Source organism: Carya illinoinensis, chromosome 15, assembly GCF_018687715.1.
Source record: "Carya illinoinensis cultivar Pawnee chromosome 15, C.illinoinensisPawnee_v1, whole genome shotgun sequence".
NCBI lineage: Eukaryota > Viridiplantae > Streptophyta > Magnoliopsida > Fagales > Juglandaceae > Carya > Carya illinoinensis.
This window is the reverse complement of record NC_056766.1, coordinates 35,834,036-35,853,861: the sequence shown is the minus strand read 5'-3', so window position 1 is coordinate 35,853,861 and position 19,826 is coordinate 35,834,036. Positions and strand designations below refer to the sequence as shown.

Here is a 19,826-nt window from a genome sequence, read left to right as displayed (position 1 = left end):
TCCAAGGCTTCTTTTTGGGCTTGATTCAAAGACTCCTCATTTTGAGGTTGAACAAAACCTTTCTCAACAATCTTCCATAATCCTTGGGAACCAAGGATAGCCTTCATTCGGATTGCCCAATTCTCATAATTGAGCTTGGTGAGTTGTGGATATTGGAAAGAAAGAGAGGTTCCTTTAGAAAACATTTTCTCGAACCAAAGCTCTGATGTCACTTTGTTGGAATCAAGATAGATACAAAACAATAAAAGAAGAGGAAAGAAGCACTCTGTACGCCAGTACTCTGTTTATCTCATTTTCTCAAGCATGGTTTTAGTACATCAATATATAGAACCAAAAGAAAATTCTGGAAATTAAATTAATGACATTTATGGCCATTCAGATTTACTAGACGTTGCACACCTAGGTATAATGAAAAGAAATTTTTCCAGTTTTCACATATCTCGTAAATGATCAACTTAGTAAATTGTGGCCTCTTGCAATAAATCAAGTTTAATCTTCAACAGTGCCGCCAATGGTTATATTCTAATATTCGTAGCTTCCTCCAACTCCCTTTGCTTAGCTTCCTCCAACTGCTTAGATGCCTCCCACTGCGTATACATCTGTTGCATAACAAGTTCAACAAAGTAAATGTTGTCCAGAAATTATCATTTGTCTCAAAATAAAATTTCAATTAAGACAAAGTTGTAAACATAATAATGAAGTGTTTCTTTTCCTTTTCTGCTTAATTCGTAGTCTGTAGAAAAAAAGTAGGGTTAGATCTTTGTCTTGCTGCATGCCTTTCTTTAATGGCTTATGGGTGGTGGCCGTGGGCATTTTTTCAAGGGGTGGAAACCAATATATATATATATATATTAGCCAAATGGGTCCCTATACGCATCAAAGAAGCCAAGTCGAGTAGGTTCCTTTATAAGGCGACAGCACCTCACACAGTCACGGCTACAATTTCTTCACCTTCAGAGATAGGGATCAGAATATATACACGCACACATATATATGCTGCACATTTCCATAAATCATGTATGTGAAAACTGATATTCGTACAGATACATTTTATAAGTAAGGGCTATGAAGCTAGCTTTCAAAAGTATGCATCTCGATCACCAACCTGCAAATGTCCAAGCAAGCATACAAACAGAACCAAGCCAGTGATGGAAGTTAAAACTGCGAAGCCGTTCTCCCAGAAATGCGGACTTGTTTGAAGGTTTGAACCAAAAGAACTACGAATTTGCAACAACTATACAATGTAAGAGATAGTGTATTCACAATCGAAGTTATTAATTAATATACTAAGCTTATCAAAGTAAACAGATATATATAAAATCTAAAATGGTCTACAGGTAAGTGTATTGTAAGTTAAAGACTCTTGGGGTCAAGACAAGGAAGCCGAAATGATCATAATCGCAAGCCTAGAACAAATGGATATTATAAACAAGATCAATCTGTCTTTCTGTTGCAATTCTACACACGTATTTATCAGCACTATATATTCCTCCGAGGGAAAGTTAATTAAAAGAACAGTGGAAAAACTAAGCTTTGTATCCTTACATATAGTATCATCGATTGTTCCAATTAATATATAGAAGAAGGTTACTTTCTCTTTTTTTTTATTTCTCTGATTTTAAAACCACTAATATGGTATGAAGGATCCACTCGAGAGGTGGCCCTACATAGAACTTTAATGCATAGACAATTGAGCACAAGCTGTGTGGCAGTCGACACATGCATGGTGTTGATGACGTGCAATGATAAAAACTATTGTGAAATAGTTTAATGTAGAAAGAGTCTTAACGTACAGTAACATTCACAAACCTCAAATTTCGGAGGCCCCACCAAAAGCAGTACAAGGTCTTTCGCGGAAAATCCATGGATTCCACTATACCAGATTGAAGTGCTACTTGGAATATTCCAAAATCAAAGGCCTTTGTATTTGGGATTGCTATTGGACAAGAATCGTTTAAAAATGTGAAATTGCCATAACTAATTGATCTGTCGTTACAGGCAAAAGAACTTAGATCACATTCAGTACGGTTTTCACAGGCGAGGTGCCAGCAAGCGGTCTCCCGCAAGACGGAGAAAAAGTACCATAAACCACCCAGTACCTAATAGACCATTAACCACATGAACTTAATGATTAGTAAATTATGCACATATTGTAGCAAAAGTTCACATTACTACATACGGATGAAAATCTCTACAAACATTACGCATAATAATTTTAGTGCATAAAAGAATTGTAGAAATAATAAAACAAGAAAGGGAGCCAACAAGTTGTTTTGGTGCTCATTCTATCCTTTTCTTTTTCCCATTGATCCAGAAAATTGTCTTGAAAGGAATAGTTTTTGAATCAGTAAATTATGCACATATTGTAGATAATTATGCACATATTGTAGCAAAAGTTCACATTACTACATACGGATGAAAATCTCTACAAACATTACGTGATAATAATTTTAGTGCATAAAAGAATTGTAGAAATAATAAAACAAGAAAGGGAACCAACAAGTTGTTTTGGTGCTCATTCTATCCTTTTCTTTTTCCCATTGATCCAGAAAATTGTCTTGAAAGGAATAGTTTTTGAATCAGTTCATGTGACATATGGATTGTTGTGATTGATCTTCTAGTTGGCTTTGGACACGTATATAGTAGGAAATTGTGCACTAAAGTTCATTGTTTTGGTGTGGCTGTTGAAGAGCTTCAATCCAACATCCTTAATGTTGATCCTCAAACAAGAGAACATCCAACTTCTGATAAACAGACAAGACTTGTTCTAAAAAATGGTCTGAATATAAAAAAATCTCCACTGGATAGGATGAAGAAAGATGTATAATCCATTCCGTTTTAGATTACAAACAGTGTATAATCCATTCCGTTTTAGATTATAAAGAAGGATGATTATGTGAGTCTGTCACTAGCATATCCAACTCGAATCTTATGATTTGTCATAGTTTATTCGCCTGAAACCTAAAGAAATCAATAAGCCTTCATAAAGATATATATATTCAGACACTTATCGATTCAAAGTTTAATTAGAATAAAAAATTATGAGGTAAATAGCTATGAAATTGAGAGTCAAACTTACATGACTGGCAATAATGAATAGAAACAAGTTGAATCCAGCTTTTAGTAAAATGACGGTCTTAGATAGGTGGATGACCATATTATTCCTGTGCATGAATACTTTTGTCCATGACAGGTAGACACGAACAGCTCTTGGCAGATATTGGAATAGAACAAAACCGCTCAAGACTTTCCTCGTGTTCAAAGATTTGTAACCTCTCATTTTTGAAAAGAGAATTAGAAATAGCACCTGGACATGAGTTGACATAGATTTGGTATAAGAGATGATCTATTTAAGCAAGAAACCATTCATTTTAAAATAACTAATCGCTACTCCCTTGGATAGAAAACAAATAAAATAAAATAAATAAGGAATTCAATTCATGGATGCAATATTTGCGGCCTGCGGGTGAAAAACTGATCAGGATCGGACAAATTACGAATTAGTCGTACCCCATCGGATCAATATTTTCTCGCAAGCAAAATTTGCTGAATGCAATGCAAAATTGCAAACTACATAATTGATCGATATATCATATCAAGTTGAGTAGTTAAAAAAGCTTATTCATGAACAAAAAGTGACATTCTTCTTTAATTTTAACAAAGAAATATGACATATAAGTAAGGCTAGATACCGTTATGGGTTGTGCAAGTACTAAACACTCATTTTAAAAAAGACTATAATTCACTATTAAAAAATTAATTTTTCATGTATATCTCATAATTATTTATTTTTTAAAAGAATTGCATACTTATACCGTTTATGACGGCTATCTCATATATAGAATATAAGCTAGAAAATTGCTACAGGCTTGCTAAACTTTTACTGCTTGGTGTGCCCCTTACCTGGCATGGCATGCCAACTGCCAAGTTCAAAAAAAAAAAAAAGAACCTAAGAGCATTGGCACCCATTGGCCGGATTGGCCATCCAAATAATCTTTAAAATTTGAAGAATATATAATATTTTTACTTTTAATTAAATACTCAAAACTTGAAATCTATATTGGATTAGCTATCACATTCTCTATAATAATAAAATATTATTAATTTTTAAAATTTATATTTCTTTAATTAATTTATATTTTTTAATTCCTTCTTGTTTTATTCTCAAATGAAAATAAATGCTCCGGTCCATACATGAAATTAATAGAATAATCCCTGACATAATTTCACTATGGAGAAATGGAGTGAGATCTGCATGAGAGCTTTGACAATACAGAAATTATATTCGGATATTTAACACACACAGACCAGAGGAGGGAGAAAGATGAAGCAGCAGTTGGTGATGATGAGAAAAATGGTACAAGGGAGAGAACGCGGGAGAGAAGAGCCAATGTGGGAAGTGCAGAAATACAATAAAAAAAAATACATTTAGACTTGCTACAGTACTTTTCATATTTGAAAAGAAGAATAGATTTATTGTAGCTCATATTTTGGATGAAAATAGTTTGGCTAATTCAATGGGAAGCAAATGTGGATAATATTTGCTAAATTTAAAGATGAAAATGCATTTAGCTAATTCAATGCCAATGCTTTAAGGGCCCTGTTTGGATATTGAAATGATCTCAACCCATCTCTTTTCATCTCATGATCTCATCTCAACATCCAAATACAACTCGAATTGCTCGAGTTGTTTTTAGGGTACTTGGGCTAAGTATCTACATTTCCAGATAGCATTTCTTGAATTTTTCAACTTGGATTGTGATTTTTATCAAATATTGTGTGGAGTTTCAATCTCCAAGTTCAATTGTGATATTGTATGAAGTTTCTCATATATATGACAACTAAATTTGAGTCACAGTTACATGATATGGTTACCTCCTATGTTGCTCTTGGTGAGCGTGGAGGCCGAGGTGGTAAAGGCTCACATGGGGGACATGATGCCAAAGGTAATCACACTCGAGGTAACTGTACTCATTGTGGTCGCACTAACTACTCGGTGGACTATTGTTGGGATCTACATGGTAGACCATTTAGGTCTACAAATCAGGTCATTTGCCAAAATACTACATCACAGTCAACGAGCTCCAACTCAGGTATAATTAGTATATCGAAGCATGGGTATGAGCGGTTTTTGGGTCACACACGAGTTTCATCTTCCACAGCTACTCTTACCGCCTCAGGTATAGCATCCGCATGTTTAGCCTCATCCACTCAAGATCCGTGGATCATTGATTCAAGAGCTAATGAACATCTAACTGGTCTGTCCTCTGTCTTATCTAAGTTAGATACTATGACATCTCCAAAAGTGTTACTCTCACTAATAGTTATCTTACTAAAGTTATAGGCAATGGATCCACTAAGCTCACCGACTCTATATCTTTGTCATCTATTCTATATGCTCCTAATTGTCCCTTTAGTTTGTTGTCCATCAGTAAAATTACTCAGAGTCTTCAATGTTCAGTAATCTTTTATCCCTCTTCATGTGTCTTTTGGGATCTTAAGACGAGAGACAAGATTGGTAAGAGCCATGAAACTGACGGCTTGTATTATCTTGATGTTAACCAATCACCCACTCGAGCCCTTACATCCACATCATTTGCTTATGAATGGCATTGTCGTATTGGTCACCCCTCTCCTTCCCTTTCGAAACGTCAGGTCAGGAATCCACGAAATGTGTCACCCTTTCCTTATGAAGCATGTCAAATTAGTAAACATCATCATGTATCGTTTATACCTCGAGTTGATAAACGAGCCTCGCATCCTTTTGAATTAGTTCACTCTGATATATGGGGACCAATCAACATTGAATCAAATACATTTCAGTATTTTATCAAATTTATTGATGACTACTCTCGTGTGACATGGGTGTTTCTAATGAAGGCAAGATCTGACCTTCTTTCCATATTCAAAGTGTTTTGGAAAGAAATTAAAACTCAATTTAACAAAAGGATTTAGGTTTTGCGTTCTAACAATGCTAGAGAGAATCTATCTAATGTCTTTGCTACTTACTTAAGTCACAAAGGAATTGTTCATCAAACTTCATGTTCTTATACACCCCAAGAGAATGGGGTGGCTGAATACAAAAATTGTTATTTGTTAGATGTAACTCGAGCACTTTTACTGCACATGCATGTTCGTAAACAATTTTGGAGTAATGGTGTTCTTACTGCTTGTCACCTTATTAACCGTATGCCTTCATTAGTTCTCGATGGTTCATCTCCTTTCTGTATCTTGTTTCCTTAATCTCCACCATTTACCCTTCCTTCAACAATCTTTGGGTGTATTTGCTATATTCAGAACCTTGGCCCAGGTTTTGATAAGCTTGATCCACGTTCTACTAAGTGTTTTTTTATTGGTTATTCTCGGACTCAAAAAGGATATCATTGTTATATTCATATTCTTAGACGCTACTTCACAAGTACTGATGTTACCTTTTTTGAGTCCATACCGTATTTCTGTGACACAACTTCAAGTGTTGAATGTGATCCTCTACCATTACCTACTCTTATAGTTTCCCCTCCTGTCACCGGTCCTCCCCCACTACTGGAGGCCACAATCCTTTACAAGTTTACTCGCGTCGCTCGCGACTACCGACTTTCATGCCTTCACCAACTGTGTCTATATCTTCAGATCCTGAGTTACCTAATACTTCAGACTCTCCACCTATTGCTCTCTATAAAGGGTACTCAATCTTGTGTTACTCGACATCTGATTAGTCAATTCGTCTCATATCATGTCTTATCTCCTTCATTCTCATGTTTTACCTCTGAACTTTCAAAACTTTTTATTCCTAAGATAATTCAAGATGCTTTATCTAATCCGGGATGGAGGACAGTTATGAAAAATGAAATAGATGCCCTTCACTATAATGAAAAGATGAGATCTTATTCCACTACCGCCTAGTAAGCAACTTATTGGTTGTAAATTAGTATATACAATCAAATTTCATCCTAATGGTTTGGTGGCATGTCTGAAAGCCCGCTTGGTTGCTAAGGGTTACACTCAAATATATGGCATTGATTACGTGGAGACTTTCTGTGACACCCCCAAATTCCGTTTGGGATTGGACGGACATTTGAAGCGTCGAGACATGCAACACAAGGTTACATGCCCCCGTTCATGACATATAAGATGCAATGTTCCTAACATGCATCTAACATTATGCAATATTCGCAGCGGATAATTTTTTTCTTTAGCAATACTATGCACCAAATTGAAAATATCCCAAATGCTTAAAACATACTTCATACATAAAGACCCATTGAACAGATCACAACACTAGTGTAAAATGGTTATGATCCAAAAAGTATTAGAGATGCAACTCCATCGTACAAGTAGTAATTTACGTTAACTACTATATTAACATTGACGTCGCACTGTCGCTTAGTCAACTGTGTCTAGTTGATCAGCTCCTGATTCTCCTTCAGGTCTTGTAACAAGATCTACCATTCGGGGGGAATGGTAGTTGGGATTACCAAAGTGAGATTTAATTACAAATCTCAGTAAGTTAACAAAAAACTTCCACACAAGTTAATGATGCATGGATGACAGTAAAAGCATAAATGCATAATCAAATTCATAAGTAACTTAGCGTACAACATAGCATAATTGACATAACTTGAATTGAAATATGAACTGAACTTGACTTGACATGAACTTGATCTGAAACTTGACTTAGCATGAACTTGCTCTGAAACTTGAATTAACATGAACATGATATGAAACTTAATTTATCATGAACTTGTTCTGAAACTTGATTTAACATGAAAAATACATACTCCACAGTTGTTGTGGCCCCATGTATTCTACGTGTAAATACATACTCCACAGTTGTTGTGGCCCCATGTATTCTACACAAACTTGACTTAACATGAAAAATACATACTCCACAGTTGTTGTGGCCCCATGTATTCTACGGAAACTTATTCTTTAACTGCTTAAATACATACTCTACAGTTGTTGTGGCTCCATGTATTCTACGTGTCACAATTGCTGTGTCTCACGTAGTGTATGCATCACAATTGCTGTGACCCCATACATAAGTAATCAAGATGAAACGTGACTGGAATACGAAAAGACTGAAGCCCTGACGTAACATAACGTGACTTAAACATAACTTGAAATCCATGATCAACTTGAGATAGAAACATTTCGTAACATGGCATAACATATAATAGACAACATATTTAACATGACATACTTGCAATAGTGAATATTACATGACTTGATATACATGTAATATATGGCATACTTAGCATGACGTACTTGTAATGTACAGTAATACATGACAGAATATATTATGTAACAGATAAAAATTGATGACAGAATAAATTCTGTATAATAGACAATTACGTGATAACTTGGCATGGCATGACATATATGATAATAGACATACATACACTGTAATTCCTTTACTTAGCACACATACACAGTAGACTGCTAGTAAGTTAAAAGCTAACTTACCTCGATCTCCGCGTTTCTTATAAAACCTCAAGCGCGATCACGAGGAACTGTAATTAGTGATTCTAAAAGTTAACACTAAATCACTAATAACTTGAAATATAAAAAATACTAACTTAAAGAGTAAAATTTTCATTTTACTCTCTACATGTAGGAAAATGACCGTTTTACCCATAACTTAAGGATTTTGCATACTAACTCCAAAAGTCACCAAAATTTACATGCCTCATGTAAATTTTATCCTCAACTCAAATATCAATTTAGAAAAATTTAAAACTAATCACAACTATTAAAACTCCATAGGGCCGAAATTCCTATATGCTATTTCCATTGATTTTTGTTTCTAACTTGTTTTGATCAACCTTTTTATCTATGACTTATAAATATGTGATCTTCAAACCAAACCATCGCATGGTTTAAAAAGATGTCCTAAAACATATATAAGCTTCTAATTCAAGATCACATGGTTAGAAATTAACCAAAACATAAATTTAGCCAAGAACATCCACACTTTGGCTTATATGAATATCTCTTTGCATAAAGTTTCATATCTTTGAAACTAACATCAAATATCTTCAAAATAATAATATAATATGTATATAAGATGCTTAGGATCCTCCAATAAAATTATCAAAGTCATTAGAATAGGTTTAGACCATCAAAGAGTTAAACTTTCTCAAAACAAAAACTATTTTTCTTCTTCCAGTTTCTAAGTTTCTAAATCTAAGAAATTCTTTCATCAAAACCTTTAATCATGCAAAAATTCTCAACCAATAGTCATATATACATGTTAACAATACTCAATAAAAATTTCGGACCAATATCTATCCATTAGCTTGGTCAAAAACTCCAAACTATAACATATTCTCTAGTTTATCTCCCAGAATGACCTTTCTATAGTTCACATAATATTTGACTGACCAAATGATCTTCAAATAGGACAAATAAGATATCTATGTAAACTAGACTCAAAAAGGAACAACTTATATCAAAGAGACTTTATGACAAAACACTTACAAAAACTTTGAAATGGGCGTGCAAAAAACTCCTAAAAGCTGTCCGAAAGAAAATGTTTGATATTCTTTTAAAGGAACGTGTAAATGAAGATAAGTTCGTGCGTGATGGCTGGAGATACATATGGATGAGATAAGGAAGATGATAAGGCTGGAGTTGAGAGTTGAGTATAGTTTTCTCCTACCCAAAATATCTATAAAAGATTATCTCAAAATATTCTATCCAATAATATCTACAAAAATCAGTTTAAGATATTTTCCAAATGTGGAGTAGACTTGGAAGAGTAAGGTGGCTAAAATCTTTCCATGTGTATTTTAAATCTCTGTTCTTAAGATATTTTCCAAATGTGTATTTTGTTTAGGTGTCATGATCTCACACCTTGATTTCCTTCACAATTCCATCTAATGGTTTCTCTTTGTGCCAAGTATCTAATACTATTCATTATGTGTGGTTAAGATCTTGCCAAGTGTCCAAATAAAATTTCGCTAACTTAATTTGGACATTTCACATTGTGATTTTGAAAACACTGCACTTAGTACGTTTACCGAGGTTACTATTCACTCCAAAAATAAACGTAATAAACTTAGTACTGAAAAATTCTAAATATTCAATTAAGCCTAGTGGTGTAGACTATAATGTATTCTGACACTTCTAACTATCTCAAATAATTAAAATCGCATTTCTGGCACCATAGTGAGTGATAACACTAACTATGTTGACAGGCTAAAACCTATGCGATTAGTCGATTCGTGTAAACTTACGGAGTTTTCACGAGGTTCTTAAGGTCAAAAGAAATTCCACAATTGAATTTCTAGCGGGCTGTTACACTTTCTCCCCAATTGCCAAATTCTCCTCTATTTGAGTGTTGATCTCTTTTGCTGCTAATTTAGACTGTCCCTTATATCAGCTAGATGTTAAGAATGCATTTCTGCATGGCGACTTGCATAAAGAAGTTTATATGGAGTAACCACCTAGGTTTGTTGCACGGTGGGAGTATCAAGGTATTGTATGCAAGTTAGAAAATGTATTATATGGTTTGAAACAATCTCCTCGAGCATGGTTTAGGAAGTTTTTTGATGTTGTATTGGCATTTGGTCTTCAAAAATGCTAAACAGATCATTCAATAATTCACCTACATAGTGATGCAGGTCACATTTTGTTGGTTGTATATGTGGACGACATTTTAATTACTGGCAATGACTCTGCTAGAATTGTTAGGCTGAAATTGTGTTTACATGATCAGTTTTAGACAAAAGACTTGGGCAAGCTTAGATATTTCCTTGGAATTGAAGTCAATAATCTAAAGAGAGTATCAACCTATTTCAGAGGAAATATGTACTTGATGTTTTGGAAGAAACCGGTATGTTGGGTGCATAACCTATTGACACCCTTATGGATCCAAATCGTAAATTCTTGAAAGATGAAGAGTGGTTGTTTGGAGATCCAGGTAGGTATCAATGACTTGTTGAACAATTGAATTATCTCACTATCACTATACTAGACATCTCTTATGAAGTTAGTGTACTAAGTCAGTTTTTACAAATGCCTAGGGTCTCACATTGGGATGCTATAATTCATATTCTTCGTTATCTTAAGCGAGCACCTAGCCTTTGAGTACTATATTGACCAAATGGACATCTTAGGGTTAAAACATTTTCAGATGCTAATTTGTGAGGATCCCCTTCAGATAGAAGATCTACTACTGGATATTGTACATTTGTAAGAGGTAACTTGGTTACGTGGAAGAGTAAGAAACAAGTAGTAATAGCCCAGTCTAGTGCATAAGGTTAATACAGGGCAATAGCTCACACTACTAGTGACCTAATATGGTTGTAACACTTCCTTCAAGATATTGGGTTTTCAGCTCCTACCCCTCTCCAGTTATTTTGTGATAATCAAGCTGCAATGCATATTACCTCTAATCTTGTGTTCCATGAGAGGACTAAACATATAAAGATTGATTGTCACTTCATTCGAGATTCATTCGAGATAAGATACTCAGTGGTGACATTACTGCACCTGTTGTGAAATCTACTAATCAACTTGCATATGTGTTTACTAAATTTTTGTGTTGGAGCCAGTTAAAACTTATTTGTTTCAAGTTAGGTTTATATAATATATATATATATATGCCCCAGCTTGAGGATGAGTGTTAGAAGACATGTTTGTAATTAATATAAGTGTGTGAGGGTATAAGTGTCAATTGTACGTATCGTATATATATGTTTGTACATCAATGAAATCAATGAATCTTTTCCCCCATGTTTAGACACACCCCATCAACAACGTCGACAATTCTAGGAGGCTAGATGGTCCTAGACACAGGAATGCTTCTGTACGCCTCATATGGCATCCCCTATGGGAGACCCATGCCCCCGAGTGGCCTTCTCTTACCGATGAGATGGTTTATGCACTGAGGAAAGGAATCGTTGTTGGAATTAGATTTTTAGTGATTGCAACTACTTTGATGCCGTCCATCACATCGCCTCAGTGGCATGAGATGGTTAGCAGTTTCTTTTCTTCATCAAGGGAGAAGCTTAAAGAAGCTGGGCAATCAGCCGAGAAATTTATAAGGAAGGTTGCAAAGGATGCCAAAAGATTAAGTTGCTTAGAAGATGTAAATTTTATTATTTATTTTATATTTTAATACTTTCCTTTACGCGTGAGTCAGACTCATTCTCAATGGGTGGCCTAACATATGAAATATTAAATTAAATGGAGTAGAGTGTAGTGTTCAAACTCAGGACCTACGCTCTGATACCATATGAAATCACTACTTGTTCCAAAAATTTAAGTTAATAATCATTACTTATTTCAAAAGTTTAAACTGATAAAAAGAGGTAAATTTTATTATTTAGTTTATATCTTAACAAGTACAACTTCACTCATGTGGCGGAGCATGTTGGCTCCATGGTGAATAGTCGATGGGCATTTCTACAGCAGCCATCCACAAGGAACGCAGTTCACAAACGTCTTATTGTTAGGCGCTTGTGGTACGGGGCATACAATTACAACTGAAGTAGAAATGAGAAAGAATAAAAGAAATAATAAGGAACTCCAATTGTAGAAGAATTTCACTTATAGCAAAAGGATTACAAGAATTTCTCTCTTGAATAAGGAGAGCACAATTGACAATACCCTCTCTTATAAAAGGAGAAAACTCACTCTTTATTATAAAAGGAAAGACAATATATAGGAGAAACCTCACTATTTTTCTCTCTAAAACTCTCTCTCTTTCTCTAAATTTTTCTTTCAAAATGGGATAGGTTTTTAAAAGCAAAAACATGTATTTATAGGAGTTAAAGGAGGTGGAAGATGGCGGAAGCAAATGTGAACGCAAGCTTGATGTAGGTTGTCAACTAGCCACCATTTTTTACCCATAAAGGTGGCTTTGGCGGTGGAAGATGGCGGAAGCAAATGTGAACGCAAGCTTGATGTAGGTTGTCAACTAGTTACCATTTTTTACCCATAAAGGTGGCTTTGGCGGTGGAAGATGGCGGAAGCAAATGTGAACGCAAGCTCAACTAGCCACTATTTTTGACCCATAAAGGTCCATAAAAGTGGCTTTACCGCTACACTTATATCCGTTGCAGCTACCACCAATACATTGCTAAGGAAGGTCATCTCCGAGACAAATGACAAGGTTGTTGTCAAAAGACAAAAGTTGAAGAGGTGGCAAAGAAGCCAGCGCCAAAAAGTAAGACCATATTGACTGACATTGAACGATGGCAAAAGAGAGTTGCTAGCACTGATGTATGTGTAATTCCAAGTGAGGTCACAATGCAACAACAACAATCTAGCAGGCTCATTACCCATATTTTGGTCAAATGTGCATACTACTAGCCTTTGAAGACTCTTGGAGGAATACAAATTGTGAGTATACATCCTAACACATCCTGAATCACCAGATTCAAGATTTAAGGAGCTATGAGCATGAATTCCTTGTATATATACTTGATAGGCTGCTGGAACTTGTTTAAGTTTAGGGCCATTAGTATAGCTAGTGTTTGTTTGTTGCCTGTTGAGTGGCAAGAATCTCTTTTAAAGAGTTGTGATAAATTAGATGACGGGGGTGAATATTGAACCTCAATTGTTTGATGAATTTCCACTTAGGGGTGTTTTTGAGCCCTCTAGTAGAGGAAGAGAAAGATTTGCAGCTGTTACAACCAATCTATCAATTAAGGAGTTGGTCTCAAAAAATGTTGTACTATGAGGGAGAGTTCTCCTTGACTGCCCCATTTCCTTTTCTTGAGTATATTACCACTGCTGGAAAGAAAATTCAAAAAATAGAAAAGATACAATTAAGCCTGAGCGTTGGTGCTGGAACTTAGGTTATTGATTGGCCTCCAATAAGATCAATTAGGAAGAATTCATTGGCCACCACTTTGAAGAACAATGAGGAAGTAGATGGCAAACTATGACCTGGGGCTTTGATTGTGAAGGTCAGCATTGATAAGGCTCCCTATGAGAGAAAGTGTAGGGATTTGGTTAGAGCAGGGAAGCTGTTTGACAAAATGCTTGAAGGGACTTTATGGTATGCAAGTGGAGCTACCATCCAAATTTTAGTTGAGACAGGCCATATAGGAAGACAAGGTAGTGGTGTTGTTACAGTAACAGATGGAGAAACTATTGTGCACACATCTGTTTGTTTGGCCAATGTTCTAAGTGAGCCCTCAGATTTTTTTTCCTCTATATGTTAATTATCAAGAGCGTTTTTCAGCCATGGGTCGGACTAGTGGTGGGTTTCTCGAACGACAAGGGAGAGCAAAAGATCATGAGGTTCTTATTTGTAGATTAATCGATTGGCCTTTGCGTCCAACTTTGCTTAAGGACTTTCAGCATGAAACTCAAATACTATCTTGGGTTTTAAATTATGACGGTTTGCTCTTCCCTGATTCTTTGGCAGTCACAGCAGTAGCTCTTTCAGAAGTTTCCAATTCAGAAGTGGTTGCAGGAGTTTGAATCGGTCTGGTAGGTGATTAATATATTATGAATCCAACAATGAAGGAGATGGAAGAATCTGAGTAGGACTTGCTGCTAGCTGGTACAGGCAATACAATATTGATGATAGAGGGTTCCTTTAATTTTCTGAAAGAGGAAAAGTTGTTGCGAGCTGAAGTTGAGCAGGATGCAGCACGAGTAATATGTAATGACGTGAAGGCTTTGGTTAAGATGTTGAAAGCCACCTGCAGTTTGAAACCAAACCCATTGCAATTCATTCACAAACCCCAGAACATGTGCACCGTTTTCATTCTTGGATTGTTAGGCACCAGTCACCCACCCACTCCACCGAATTCTGCAGCAAAGATTGACCAACGAATGCTGCACCGAATTGAAGGTCATCTTGGTCAAGAATGGTGGCAATTTGTCCCCCATGGGTTCTCCTATAAAAGGAGACGATTTGTGAAGAGAAAATCATCCTCACTGAGGTGAGAGATCGGGCAGAGGGCTGAGCGCGAAAATGGGTTCTGGGGAAACCCAGAACGGAGGCCATTTGAGAGAGATAGAGAGTTATTGATGAGTGTTTGTAAAATTGTACAAACATATTGAAAATATTAAATTTCCGCTTCAGTGGACGTAGGCAAGTTGCCAAACCACTTAAATATTGTCTCTATCTATTGTGGGTGTGATTTCTGGGCGGCCGGAGGCGCAACATAAGAAGTGTGGAAAACCAAAAATGCTCGACACAATCAAATTACTACCTCTTGAGCTATATAAGCATGTTGAAGAGATTGTTGGAGATGTGTTGGTGAAAGTCTTGCAAATCAGGAACAAACTACATAGAAGAAATTAAGGTTCTCTCCTCATTAGAAGAAAATGTTGTGACTATACTTACAGAAGAGAGGTATGTCAAACCAGATGTAAGAGCAGCTGAAACTATGCCAGATTATTTGGAGGATGAGGATGAGGGTGAGGAAGTGGTTCTAGATGGTGAAGTCGTCATAGAATTGTATCATAACTCTCAACCTTGAGGATAGGGTTGTTTAAGGGAAAGGGATTGGTATGAATCTGACTGAGACGATGTTGTTTGGGATGGGCTGTATGAACTTAAGTTCAACGCATTGTTTTTGGAGCAGAATGGAGGAATACAAGGTAGCTTGAAACACAATCATTTTGAAGGAAAATTGTGTAGCTTTGCTTTAGTGTTGAACGGTGTAGCTTTGCCTTATGTTATCCGAAATAGTTTTATTTGATGTTGAAAGACAATAGCAGTGCAGGGATTATTTTGTAACTTCATTTCAGTTAGCTGGGCCTTTCTCCGAACAACTACACCAATTAGACATTATCGTCCGAAATGTAAGAATTTGCCACCTAGTGACAAAACCGAATTTTCCGGAGATGAGGCACCGTGGAAGAGGAACCAAATTTCAGATGGAAATGGGGTTCAGGAGATATAGAGAGCGTCGGGATGGAGGGAGGCGAGAGGGGAGAGATTCGTGAGGGAGGCGAGATGTCTGAGCATAGTTTTGTTTTTAAAAAAAGGGGGCACGCCGAGCAATAACGGTCAGGCAACTCAGTAACAATGTTCATACTTCATACAGGCTAGACTATTGTAATAAATTTAGTAAAACTTCAAGTCAATTAAAATGGAAATTAAAAATGTCTCTTCAATGTATTATCTAGAGAGGAAAATACAATAAGTAGGACATGCAATATTTATTATCATTAGTATAAAAATTCTGAATAATATTAAATAAGTAATAAATAGTATATATATCTTATGCATCTATCACTTATCCACTTGAAGTTCTCAAATTAATGCAAAAATTGGAAGGGACCTTAACCCAATAAAAGGTTAAACACAAGCATGCTAAATCGACTTATAAGATCGAATTTACAGAGCTATAGTAATCTAACGTGAATTTCGATCACTAGTGTGCGTACTTAGACATGTAGCTAAGACTAAAACATGCAAGAACACATCAAAGCTAAATGATTCGGGGCCAGTTACGGAATATAATCGGCCTCCTAGCATTTGAGCTTTGGAAAGACATACGTAAGACTTTTTTTTTTTTTATATAAAACATATGTAGAACTGTTAAGAAGCAGAAAAGTCTCCCTTACCTGCGGGATTGGAAGAATAGCAATGATATCATTTGCGACTTTCAAGTACCTCTTTATTCTGAGCCAAACACTAGTATCTCCCTTCGTTTCTTTCTCCTTGTGTAAACAAGAACGAAGAAATGGCAATATGATATCCACAAGAGAAATGCCGTCTAGGAGCGTTCGGAGACAAACAATTACGCTGTATAATTTTCTATCGAAATCAACGCACTTTCCGACTTCATTGATCACGGGAATGTAAAAGAAGAAAGGATCCACTGATACTGAAATCACACACGACCCTGCCAAAAAGTTATACCAGAATTGAGCTGATGGCTTCCTCTTTGGGAGGACCTTTTTCCCAATCCGCTCTGATTGTTGCCAAAGATGGTGGGAGACTTTCCCAATCCGCTCTGATTGTTGCAAAAGATGTTGGGAGAATTTCCCAACCCACTCCGGTTGTTGCCTCTTTTTCGTTTTCTCTATTTGATCTCTTGAATTAAGTGCTTCATTCTTGGGACCTGGCGTCTCAATATCCGGAACCCTGAGATTCTTGGGAACTTGCATCTCAATACCCTCAACCCTGAGCAGATTAGAACAAACAAAAAAGAAAGGTTAAGGATAATTTCTTTTATTTTCTCTCTTCAACAACTCATGCAATTTTGGGACCATATGGAACATGTTCTTGATATATTCTGAATTCTGTGTTCAGAACTTGGGTCGCTTGCAAGGTTTGGAATTTCAGGAACATCCATGCATGTTAGAAGCACGTAATGTCTCAAACACTCAGAGATTATTTAGGCCTGGTTTGGACAAAGACCTCCCAATTCATCATAACTCATCTTATCCTATGTCATCTCAATATCCAAATACCATAAAAATAAATACTTTTCATTTTCAAGTTTTTAACTTTCATCTAATCATTACAACTTTTTTAAATTTAAATAAAAACTACAAAAAATAATTCAATTTTTTTAAATCTCAAAATAAAAATTATATTAAAAAATTATATTTTAATAATATTTTAATTTTATACAAATTATTTTTTATTTTTTCCCTTTCATTTTCCAAAATCTCATCAAACATATCTTAGAAAAGTTTGGATACAAAAGTAAATATCTTTTAACTCATCTCATTTTATTTCATCATTATAACTTTATCAAATTTTCATACAAAATATAACAAACAAATCAATTTTTTCAAATTTTAAAATAATAATAATATTAAAATATAATATTTTATTCAACTTTCACTTTAATTTATCTCATCTTAACTCACTATTCAAATCTCCCTAATTCAAGCATTTCACTACAATTTATAAATTATATTTACTACTATTCATATTTCATCTTATCTCATCTGACTGTTCAAACGTAGCCCAAGTTTGGCCAATAGCAATTAGCATTGATCTGGATATACATGTAGAAGAATACTAGGAAATGTATGTTACCAGCTGGGATATCAGTTCATTAGTAGTTTGAGAATTGAGAGCTTGCTAATATTCTACTATTAAACAGCTAGTATTATCAGTCAGTTGAATTTTTGTGTATATGAATGCAAATATTCTACAGTTTATGTAATTAATGAAAATTTACGGCATTCTTCCAGAGTCTTCTCCAATATAAACTCTATTTGATTCATCTCAGTATTCTTGGATTCTCGACGGTGGTGAAACTGGTCGTATCCACCTTCCTTTCTTTACCACCGTCACTTCTACAAATTCAAACTGGTATGCCACATACTCATAACTGTGTCTGGGGGGGAGGCTGATTGCAGAGATGGATTCAAATAGAACTAACTTATAATTATAAATAATAAAATGTATAATATATAAACACATACTCATGTATGCCATCATCATCGTCATCAGGGCCCGGCATAAGTCGATTTTCTGGTTCCTCCCCTGCTTGCCGTTGCCCAAAGAAGCTCATACTCAAAGTAGTGTATCCGTACACTGAATTCTGCTTCCTGATAAAAATGGAAAACAGATTAGAGAAAACGTGCAACACTCTTGGTCGATCTATTATTCTGAAGTGCATGAACATCCACAGATGGTTTTTTCAAGTAAAAAACTGCAGCTTAAAGATATTATCACTCTGAGAAATCTTATTTTCCCAAACTCGGTAGAGTAGAATTCTGCTTCCTGATAAAAAATGGAAAACAGATTAGAGAAACTTGCAGCACTCGTGGTCGACCTATTATTCTAAAGTGCATGAACGTCCACAGATCGTTTTTTCAAGTAAAAACTGCATCTATAATTAAAGACGTTATCACTGAGAAAATCTTCTTTTCCTAAACTAGGTAGAATATCCGCACACCCAAAGAAAAAAAGAACAAAAGAAACCTCTCAGTGCACGGTTGTGTCCGCCTGGGCTTAAACAAAAACAGACAGTTTCAAGGATTTGATGGAAAACTGTCAAAACCAATCTTTTTATAATTTCTTTCTCAAATATTACTTAAATATAAAATACTTTTTAATTTTTAATTTTTAATTTTTTCATCTAATCATTATTCAAACACAAAATTTTATACAATTTTTACAAACTTTAAAACAAAACATAAAAATAATACAACTTTTATCAACTTTAAAAAAAATATATTATTAAAAATTATATTCAATTAATTTTTAACTTTATAGTATGTTTATTTAAATTGTTGTCTCTCATTCTCCAAAATTTAAATAAAATACTTTCATTCAAACTATTGTGTTATTATTCACAAAATTATAAAATACTGCAAATATACGAACATCTCCTAATTGTCTATACCCTAATGAATTGAAAAAGAACTCGTATTCATAAAGCAATTTATTGAACCTGATAGACTTGTGTGTTCGAGCAGACCAGGACATGGACTGAGCGAAGAGCAGCTGAAAACTGGATTTTAAGCAAGCTGATTCCCCCCACATTAATGTCCAGCGAGTCTATTTATGGAGAGTTGTACTGATTGAGTCAAGTTTATTATAATTAAATAGCTTCTCAAACGTTGACCCGGAGTCTACCCCCAAAAGGCTTTTTAAAATCTTATCTAGTCCACCTTTTTTTTCTTTAAATTCTCTTATAATTATAACTATAAATAGATCTTAAAAAATAATATTCATAACTTCACCTGGATATATACACGTGATATATTAGATCTTTTATGGGAAAAAAATTATATAATTTAATATACCACAATAAATTTTATCAATTATAAAATTTATAATTTTATAAACAAAACATTTATCTTGATTAAAAAATTTCTTTATTTTCTTTCTGAATTGTACCAACACAAAAACTTATTTTTTCGTAGTGTAGATGCATGTAATT

The 19,826-nt window shown here is 35.1% G+C and overlaps 1 protein-coding gene across 7 annotated transcripts; it reads right to left on the bottom strand.

The window, feature by feature from the left end:
- Positions 1 to 268: 268 nt before the first annotated feature.
- LOC122297500 (cyclic nucleotide-gated ion channel 1-like) lies at positions 269 to 19,441 on the bottom strand. Of its 7 annotated transcripts, none has more exons than XM_043107575.1 (8): positions 19,335 to 19,429; positions 18,448 to 18,486; positions 18,361 to 18,409; positions 16,540 to 17,101; positions 3,080 to 3,307; positions 1,810 to 2,099; positions 1,106 to 1,217; positions 269 to 599 (listed from the first exon to the last, which is right to left on the bottom strand). In XM_043107575.1, the coding sequence occupies exons 3-8, from the start codon at positions 18,396 to 18,398 to the stop codon at positions 516 to 518; spliced, it is 1,314 nt and encodes a 437-aa protein (XP_042963509.1). In that variant the 5' UTR covers positions 18,399 to 18,409; positions 18,448 to 18,486; positions 19,335 to 19,429; the 3' UTR covers positions 269 to 515. The 7 variants fall into 7 exon arrangements, with proteins under 7 accessions (XP_042963509.1, XP_042963508.1, XP_042963510.1 ...); XM_043107574.1 differs by adding an exon at positions 18,614 to 18,661 and having other exon boundaries at positions 18,361 to 18,486; positions 19,335 to 19,383; XM_043107576.1 differs by lacking the exon at positions 19,335 to 19,429 and adding an exon at positions 18,863 to 18,912.
- Between the last annotated feature and the right edge of the window lie 385 nt (positions 19,442 to 19,826).

Excerpts from the sequence above, each read along its gene's own strand:
- LOC122297500 (XM_043107572.1), bottom strand. The coding sequence starts at position 19,426 with ATGTGGGGGGAATCAGCTTGCTTAAAATCCAGTTTTCAGCTGCTCTTC. Across the intron at positions 18,487-19,334 it reads CGAACACACAAGTCTATCAG|GAAGCAGAATTCAGTGTACG; the intron begins GTTCAATAAATT and ends CATTTTTATCAG. Across the intron at positions 600-1,105 it reads GCTTGCTTGGACATTTGCAG|ATGTATACGCAGTGGGAGGC; the intron begins GTTGGTGATCGA and ends GTTATGCAACAG.